A 9,647-nucleotide genomic window follows, 5' to 3' on the forward strand; every position below is an offset into this window, starting at 1 on the left:
CACTTTTCTTTCTTCTTATTTACATTCCATTTGTTCTAATAACTTCCCCTATGTATTCCTTGGCATTACTGTCTGTTAGTTCTCATTATTACTGTGTAAAAACACGGAAAAAGAAGCCCTTAGGTATACATTTCTTTTCTTATTCATTAACAAGTGTCTCGTACTGGCAGACTTTGTGTCATTAGGTTGTATACGAGGGACTATTGGTCATCTGCCCGCACGTAATAAGTTCACGTGCTACGTGACACCACACATGCGCATAAAAGGGTGATTCACACTCGCCGCTTGGCTTATATATGGAGCTGACTGACACTCCAACTTCTAAATTCACATCTAAACACAAAAAAGTGGACGGAGGGAGGGCTGCTGTGATAGCTCAGTGGTTAGAGCATGGAACGCGTGATTCGAAGGTCGTAGTTTCGATCCCTGCTCACCGCTGGTTGCAGTTTCACCCACTTTTCTTTCTTCTTATTTACATTCCATTTGTCATAATAACTTCCCCTATGTATTCCTTGGCATTACTGTCTGTTAGTTCTCAATAATACTGTGTAAAAACACGGAAAAAGGAGCCCTTAGGTATACACTTCTTTTCTTATTCATTAACGAGTGTCTCGTACTGGCAGACTTGGTGTCATTAGGTTGTATACGAGGGACTATTGGTCATCTGCCCGCACGTAATAAGTTCACGTGCTACGTGACGCCACACATGCGCATAAAAGGGTGTTTCACACTTGCCGCTTGGCTTATAGATGGAGCTGACTGACACTCCTACTTCTAAATTCACATCTAAACACAAAAAAGTGGACGGAGGGAGGGCCGCTGTGATAGCTCAGTGGTTAGAGCATGGAATGGGTGATTCGAAGGTCGTAGTTTTGATCCCTGCTCACGGCTGGTTAATTTTTCACCCACTTTTCTTTCTTCTTATTTACATTCCAGTTGTTCTAATAACTTCACCTATTTTGTCTGTTAGTTCTCATTAATACTGTGTAAAAACACGGAAAAAGGAGCCCTTAGGTATAGACTTCTTTTCTTATTCATTAACGAGTGTCTCGTACTGGCAGACTTGGTGTCATTAGGTTGTATACGAGGGACTATTGGTCAGCTGCCCGCTCGTAATAAGTTCACGTGCTACGTAACGCCACACATGCGCATAAAAGGGTGTTTCACACTCGCCGCTTGGCTTATAGATGGAGCTGACTGACACTCCTACTTTTAAATTCACATCTAAACACAAAACAGTGGACGGAGGGAGGGCTGCTGTGATAGCTCAGTGGTTAGAGCATGGAATGGGTGATTCGAAGGTCGTAGTTTTGATCCCTGCTCACGGCTGGTTGCATTTTCACCCACTTTTCTTTCTTCTTATTTACATTCCATTTGTTCTAATAAATTCCCCTATGTATTCCTTGGCATTACTGTCTGTTAGTTCTCATTAATACTGTGTAAAAACACGGAAAAAGGAGCCCTTAGGCATACACTTCTTTTCTTATTCATTAACGAGTGTCTCGTACTGGCAGACTTGGTGTCATTAGGTTGTATACGAGGGACTATTGGTCAGCTGCCCGCTCGTAATAAGTTCACGTGCTACGTGACGGCACACATGCACATAAAAGGGTGTTTCACACTCGCCGCTTGGCTTATAGATGGAGCTGACTCACACTCCTACTTTTTAATTCACATCTAACACAAAAAAGTGGACGGAGAGAGGGCCGCTGTGATAGCTCAGTGGTTAGAGCATGGAATGGGTGATTCGAAGGTCGTAGTTTTGATCCCTGCTCACGGCTGGTTACTTTTTCACCCACTTTTCTTTCTTCTTATTTACATTCCATTTGTTCTAATAAATTTCCCTATGTATTCCTTGGCATTACTGTCTGTTAGTTCTCATTATACTGTGTAAAAACACGGAAAAAGGAGCCCTTAGGCATACACTTGTTTTCTTATTCATTAACGAGTGTCTCGTACTGGCAGACTTGGTGTCATTAGGTTGTATACGAGGGACTATTGGTCAGCTGCCCGCTCGTAATAAGTTCACGTGCTACGTGACGGCACACATGCGCATAAAAGGGTGTTTCACACTCGCCGCTTGGCTTATAGATGGAGCTGACTGACACTCCTACTTCTAACTTCACATCTAAACACAAAAAAGTGGACGAAGGGAGGGCCGTTGTGATAGCTCAGTGGTTAGAGCATGGAACGCGTGATTCGAAGGTCGTAGTTTCGATCCCTGCTCATGGCTGGTTACTTTTTAACCCACTTTTCTTTCTTCTTATTTACATTCCATTTGTTCTAATAACTTCCCCTATGTATTCCTTTGCATTACTGTCTGTTAGTTCTCATTAATATTGTGTAAAAACACGGAAAAACGAGCCTTTAGGTATACATTTCTTTTCTTATTCATTAACGAGTGTCTGGTACTGGCAGACTTGGTGTCATTAGGTTGTATACGAGGGACTATTGGTCAGCTGCCCGCTCGTAATAAGTTCACGTGCTACGTGACGCCACACATGCGCATAAAATGGTGTTTCACACTCGCCGCTTGCCTTATAGATGGCGCTGACTGACACTCCTACTTCTAAATTCACATCTAAACACAGAAAAGTGGACGGAGGGAGGGCTGCTGTGATAGCTCAGTGGTTAGAGCATGGAACGCGTGATTCGAAGGTCGTAGTTTTGATCCCTGCTCATGGCTGGTTACTTTTTCACCCACTTTTCTTTCTTCTTATTTACATTCCATTTGTTCTAATAACTTCCCCTATGTATTCCTTGGCATTACTGTCTGTTAGTTCTCATTAATATTGTGTAAAAACACAGAAAAAGGAGCCCTTAGGTATACACTTCTTTTTTTATTCATTAACGAGTGTCTCGTACTGGCAGACTTGGTGTCATTAGGTTGTATACGAGGGACTATTGGTCAGCTGCCCGCTCGTAATAAGTTCACGTGCTACGTGACGCCACACATGCGCATAAAAGGGTGTTTCACACTCGCCGCTTGCCTTATAGATGGCGCTGACTGACACTCCTACTTCTAAATTCACATCTAAACACAAAAAAGTGGACGGAGGGAGGGCCGCTGTGATAGCTCAGTGGTTAGAGCATGGGACGCGTGATTCGAAGGTCGTAGTTTCGATCCCTGCTCATGGCTGGTTACTTTTTCACCCACTTTTCTTTCTTCTTATTTACATTCCATTTGTTCTAATAACTTCCCCTATGTATTCCTTGGCATTACTGTCTGTTAGTTCTCATTAATATTGTGTAAAAACACGGAAAAAGGAGCCCTTAGGCATACACTTCTTTTCTTATTCATTAACGAGTGTTTCGTACTGGCAGACTCTGTGTCATTAGGTTGTATACGAGGGACTATTGGTCAGCTGCCCGCTCGTAATATGTTCACGTGCTACGTGACGCCACACATGCGCATAAAAGGGTGTTTCACACTCATCGCTAGGCTTATAGATGGAGCTGACTGACACTCCTACTTCTGAATTCACATCTAAACACAAAAAAGTGGACGGAGGGAAGGCCGCTGTGATAGATCAGTGGTTAGAGCATGGAACGCGTGATTCGAAGGTCGTAGTTTCGATCCCTGCTCACGGCTGGTATGACAACAAGCCGACAAAACTTCTAAGTTCCTTCAAGTTCTTTGGCTTCGGAAAATCGGCGACTGCTCGAAGCTTGGCGGGGTCGGGAAGTATGCCGTTCCGCGATACGACGTGGCCAAGAATGGTGAGATGCCGGGCACCAAAACGACACTTCTTGAGGCTGAGTTGAAGGCCGGTGTCGGTGAGGCGTGTGAGGACGTACTCCAGCCAATTTAAATGGGTGTCGAAATTGGTGGAAAAAACAACTACGTCATTGAGGTAGCATAAACATGTGTTCCACTTAAGGCCTCGTAAAATAGTGACCATCATTCTTTCAAAAGTGGCTGGAGCGTTACAAAGGCCGAAAGGCATAACGGTAATTTCGTGTAATCCTTCGAGTGTGACTAATGCTGTTTTCGGTCGGTCAGATGCCTCCATAAGAACTTGCCAGTATCCACACCGTAAATCCAGCGAAGAGAAGTATTCTTCTCCCTGCAAACAGTCAAGGGCGTCGTCTATTTGCGATAACGGGTAAACGTACTTACGGGTGATCTTGTTTAAGCGTCGGTAGTCGACACAGAACCGAATGGAGCCGTCCTTCTTCTTAACAAGAACGACCAGTGACGCCCAGGAACTGTTTGAAGGCTGTACAATACTTTGCTGAAGCATGTCAGCAACCTGATCGTCAATAACACGGTTCTCCGACGCTGGGACTCGGTAGGGGCGCTGCCGTAGAGGCGTATGGCTTCCTGTGTTAACCTTGTGAGATATGTTCGATGTGCGACTGAGGCCAGAGGCGTGGCTGTCAAAAGAAGTACGAAATTTTGCAGCAGGTTCACCAACTGGCGTCGTTCGGAAGAAGACGTTGCGACATCGATGGAGCGGTGGAAAGCGTCGAGGAGTGACTGGTCAAAATCAGAGTCAGAAATGAGTGCGCTGAGGTCTGTAGAAAGTAAACTAGATGGAGCGTCAAAAATGTGACGGGCATCGATCGGATGCACGTGACCGAGACATTCACCATAGAATAAAGGTAAAGGCCCTTCTAGCGTATTGTACACGAGCGTCTTCGTGACGCCATGGTGGAGAGTAAGGAGAGCAACGGGCAGTGGAGAACATTTGCGTTGAATGAACAGGGCAGAGGGAGTAAATAAAACATCACCGTCGGAAATAGCGTGACACGACACAGTCACCAGCAGAGAAGAGCGCGGTGGTACGGTGGTGTCGTCGGAAACAGACAGTTTATAATACGGCAGGGAGGCTTCGACAGCGTCAACATCAGGAAGTGCAGATAGCTCAAGTTTAGCGCGACAGCAGTCATTGACGGCATTATTATTCGCAAGGAAGTCCCAGCCCAGTATAATGTCATGGGAACACGAGGGCAGCACTATGAATTCGACGATATACACAATCCCTTCGATGACGACTCGTGTAGTACATGCTGCGAGAGGTGTTACACTTTGTGCGTTAGCCGTTCTAAGAGAGAGGCTGGATAATGGCGTCATAACTTTGTGGAGCTTGCGGCACAAGTTGATGGAAAGGACGGATAGAGTGGCTCCGGTGTCGACAAGCGCCATGACGATGATACCATCGACTGACACTTTAATGACGTTAGCTGGATGGGGGCGAGGACTTGTGCAGTCAGCAGCGTGCGGCCAAGCACAGCAAGCATGAACTTATGCTGATGGCGATGCCCCTGAGGCACCAAGAAATGGCGCTGAGGCTCTCTTCTTCACTACAATATATATATATATATATATATATATATATATATATATATATATATATATATATATATATATATATATATATATATATATATATATATATATATATATATATGCGTGTGTGTGTCTGTGTAAAGAAAAACGTGTACGCTTGTCAAAAACTGCTGATTTGTCAATGTGTCAATAGGAGGCAGTTCTTCATGAAGAGGTCTTAATGAACACTGGTCCCCCATCGAAACTTCGGCCAGCGTACACGTTTCCGCTATTTGTATACGGCAACAGAAGACAGCCCTTTCGTAATCTACGTTATGTGTGCGTGTGTACTTGTGTGTGTGTGTGCGTGCGTGCACGTGCGCATCTGTGTGGGACACAGAGGAAGCAGTGGCTCTCGAATGATATGTTAATAATTGTACCCCAACTGCTTCATTTAACACCACCGTTGCACGACCCCGTCCTCAAAAACTCATGTACAGCAATACCAGCATTAAGTGTTCTTCATTAGATTTTTCTTTCACAGGGAAACCACACTGCATGATATGGGGAATACGATCTGGTGAAAAAATTGAAGAGAATGATTGCTACAACAGCTCCTACTCAACCTGCGGTGAGCTCTCTATAGCAATAGAAAACCCAACGACTGATCCCTGCTATTCATACGATGTAAGCGAGGAAATTGCTACAAAACTTGCTTACAAGAAGGAAGGAATTGTAATATAGCCATTATGTGTGGCAACCAGTCCATAAAGGTAACTAAGCTACCATGCCTTGGAGTAATAAACTAGTATTTATAAACCATTGTTGAATACTACCGTTCTTACTCCTTCACTAAAGGGTTAAGCACAAAAAACACTCTATATAATATTCAATAGCGCCGGGTGCTCAGCCTTTTTGCTGAATAATTCATCTGATTTTCACGTTGTGCTGGGGCTGTGAAATCTAGAAGCAAATGTTTGAAATGAAACTTGAACCTATCACTTCGTGAAATTGCGTCCATTTAAATAAATATCACCGCAATGGCTTACCGAAGCCCTGACTCGAACGAACATTGCATTAGGACCATAGAGAGTTTAGAGTTTCAGCAGAAGCACACCCTCCGCCGATGAATTATCACTATAGAGCGCTTTAACTTACCAGACAATAATTGAGACACAAAGCAATATTCAACATACGGATTCAAAGCGTTGATTGATACAATGGTAAATTTTAATCTAGAGAAAGTAGTCAGCCATACAAAGCAATCGCAAGGTACTGCAAACAACAAACACATCAAAAATTGACATTATTGGAAGACTATCCGACCACGGTATCCCGATATTTCAGCTCAATTTTCATGTTCTATTTCGTGAAAGTTCTTTAAAAGCAAAATCATTGACTTTGAGAAACGAAACGACGCTGGCGTTCTTACTTACCTGGTACACGAGTTCACAACATTTTCTGAATGGGCGTCTGATCTGTCGGCAGACATGAATGCCGCCTGTAAGAATTGTAAGGGAGTAAAACATGACTGCGTTACGAAATCGATACCGCGAAAAACTAGGAAACCAAGAAAGTACAACCCATGGGTAAATGGTGAGGTTACGCATGCGAAAAGAAAGCTAAAAGGCTACGCCGCTCACCGAAGCACACAGAAAGCAAATCTGTATAAGATTCTATGGTTTTAAGGGCCAAGCAGGAGCTGAAACACAAGCTGAAACAGTCACGGAAACCATACTTCAACACTATCCTACCGAATTTCCGAAGAATAATCTACTGATATTTCAGATTAAATTTCGTGTACGCAGTAAATCAATCCCAGAACGCACTCACAATGAAAGCATTGTTTAGGCTGATGCATTGAAAAAGTACTCTGAATCTGTATTTGTTACAGAAAACGAACTTGTTCCATCAGCTGGTTCTACGGCTCCAGCATTGAGCCAATTACCATACCCAACTCGGGATTATAAATCCTTTTACTTGGATTAGACGCGAAAAAATCAATCAGCTATGACAACGTTACAAATAAGTTCCTGAAACAATAGGCAAAATGGTGCAGCCAATACCTTGCTGCTATTATCTTTCGCATTTAACTTTCAACTACACGTATGCCAAATCACTGTATTGAAGCGAAGGGGATACATATTCATTAATCAGGTGATACATACTCGCCTTCTAACTATCGGCGCATACCTCTTACCAGTACATAATGTAAGATTTTACCAGTACAAATGCAACCTTGTGTAATGGGTCTGGTATCTTTCGCCTCTCCCCCGTAGACTCTGAGCAATCATGTGATGGCGGTGTGGAACGAGGTCCTGCAGGTGCGAGAAGAATCAACCCGTTGTATCCTAGTCAGAACACGCTGGTAAACACTAGGGCATTCCGGCCTGCCTAAATTATTGTGTAAGAGGCGGTGGCCTCTCCCTTTTACGATCTCTTTCAAATCAAGTGATGACGTCGGGGAACGTGATCTTGCAGACGTGCGATAAAACATTGGACTATCACGTGGCGTGGCAATAAACCCACATGTCGTTCTCCAACAAGAGTTTGGGACGAATGACAGCAACAAAAACTAAAGTGAAGTCATGTTGTGCTCCATTTGCAATGATGCAATAACATCGGGCAAGATGCCCGTGATACACACCTGTGCTTTTTTTGCATGACACTCATGGATTTCTTTAGTGGGAAATGGTGTAATTTCTATGTGTCTATCGAGCCATCCTTGTGCGTGAGCGCCTGAGCCTACAACGTTATCAAAATTTTGATTAGCTGGCCATCATCTTGAAGTACACAAGAGGTAACGAAAGGCACTACGGCATAGGCAAAGACCTCAGAATGACAGGGGCTGAGCTCTAGCTATGGGATTATGTAGAAATCAGAAGGGAACGAGAACAGCGTATTTATTATCTTGAGCTCATGAAAAACCGGCTAAACAAAATCGCGAGAAATTAGGTGACAAAAAAATGAACGCCCAAGGCCAAGATCGAGTTCCTCGAGAAGACTTTTGGTTTTCGAGGCATGTTGTTTTATCCAGATGCGGAACAAGCAGTTACTACGCCGGCTGGTAATGTTTTCAAGCTCCATCAGCTGATTTCGCCATTCAAAAAGTACGATATACTTTAGACTCGTACTTGCAACCCTTCGAACGAGTTTCTACCAGTCAGGAATGACCCTGTATGAAATGCCGCGATCCTGCAGGGTAGGTCTCATAGGAGAAGTCTTACTGGGGATAACGACACTCACTTCAACGCAGCCAGAGGGTATGGCAGCTACACTATGACCAACTTCCGAGTTTCTGTTACACTGCTGAGGCATACCGGGAAATGCTGCGAACTGCGAAACTCGAAGACACCACGACCGCCATGCAGCAGGCCGGAAGAATATCGGGCAGCTTTAACCACTGGTTGAAGCTGCGCCAAAAAGAGAAAAATCTTGATTCTCTTCGAGACGTCATGATTGGTCAGCAATTCTGGAGTCTGTACTTTGCGCCTGTTAAAGTATTGCCTAAAGAAACAGATTAAAAGGCTCTAGTCTTTTTGGCGAGTATTGTCAACTGCTTCATATACGCAAGTACATCACTAATGTGAGCAAGTATGAACGCGATAGCGTAAGAGAGCTCGTGTCGCTGAAACCTCGCCGTCGGCCCCGTAGGCTGTGAGTGATAAATCGTCTTTGCGTCTGTGAGTGAAAAAGCAAGTTACAGAGATCACTGCGGGAGACTGCTACTTGTCCACGCGTGCGCACGCGATCCCAATGGGAAAGCTGCGCATTCATAGAAAAAACTGCTCAAGGTCACTAGGTGCAGTAGTTTCTTTGCGCCTGCCACCCCTCCCTACTTAGGTTCCAGCGCTTTCGTCGGTACGATAGAAGAGATAGTGCAATTGGAACGTGCGACAAAGTTTTAAAACTCCACTCGCACTGAACAAATTGTTAAAATTTTTGTGATGTTCAATTTGTGAGGCAACAAGCTTTTTTAGTGAATTCATTCCATGGTAACTTGAAAAAGTGTTGCGGGGCACCTTTAACGCGTTTTATTCGACAGGTGCTATGGCAAAAACGAGCCCGTTAGGCGATTTGTAGGCGCATTTGGGAAGCCTCAAATTACGTTGAAAAAGGCCGGGATAGTGCAGCCATCACCGCTAAAACACACATGAACTTTCAAACAGCTCTAAAAATGGACAACAACGTACATCTAGCGGAAAGCATATTATGAGTTTCCAGAGGCGTTCATCAAGCAAACAGGAAACGCCCGATAATAGGCTGCTATCTGTGAGGCATTGTGAGACACTTTATGGCCTCCAAGAGGGCGAGTACGCGGCGTGTATCTTAGATGCCATGCGACTCTTGCTTTAGATCAAAAACCTGTATGTAC

At 44.1% G+C, this 9,647-nt stretch overlaps 1 protein-coding gene across 2 annotated transcripts in view; it reads left to right on the forward strand.

Moving 5' to 3' along the window:
* The window catches only part of LOC119179807 (uncharacterized), a 79,317-nt gene extending 73,297 nt beyond the window's left edge, over positions 1 to 6,020 (forward strand). For both annotated transcript variants that reach the window (XM_075868152.1, XM_075868153.1), the window contains one exon: positions 5,817 to 6,020. In XM_075868152.1, the coding sequence (XP_075724267.1) occupies positions 5,817 to 6,016 (200 nt within the window). In that variant the 3' untranslated portion in view covers positions 6,017 to 6,020. The remainder of the gene's footprint in view (positions 1 to 5,816) is intronic.
* The last annotated feature ends 3,627 nt before the right edge of the window (positions 6,021 to 9,647 follow it).

Source organism: Rhipicephalus microplus, chromosome 7 (assembly GCF_043290135.1).
Source record: "Rhipicephalus microplus isolate Deutch F79 chromosome 7, USDA_Rmic, whole genome shotgun sequence".
Taxonomy (NCBI): Eukaryota; Metazoa; Arthropoda; class Arachnida; order Ixodida; family Ixodidae; genus Rhipicephalus; species Rhipicephalus microplus.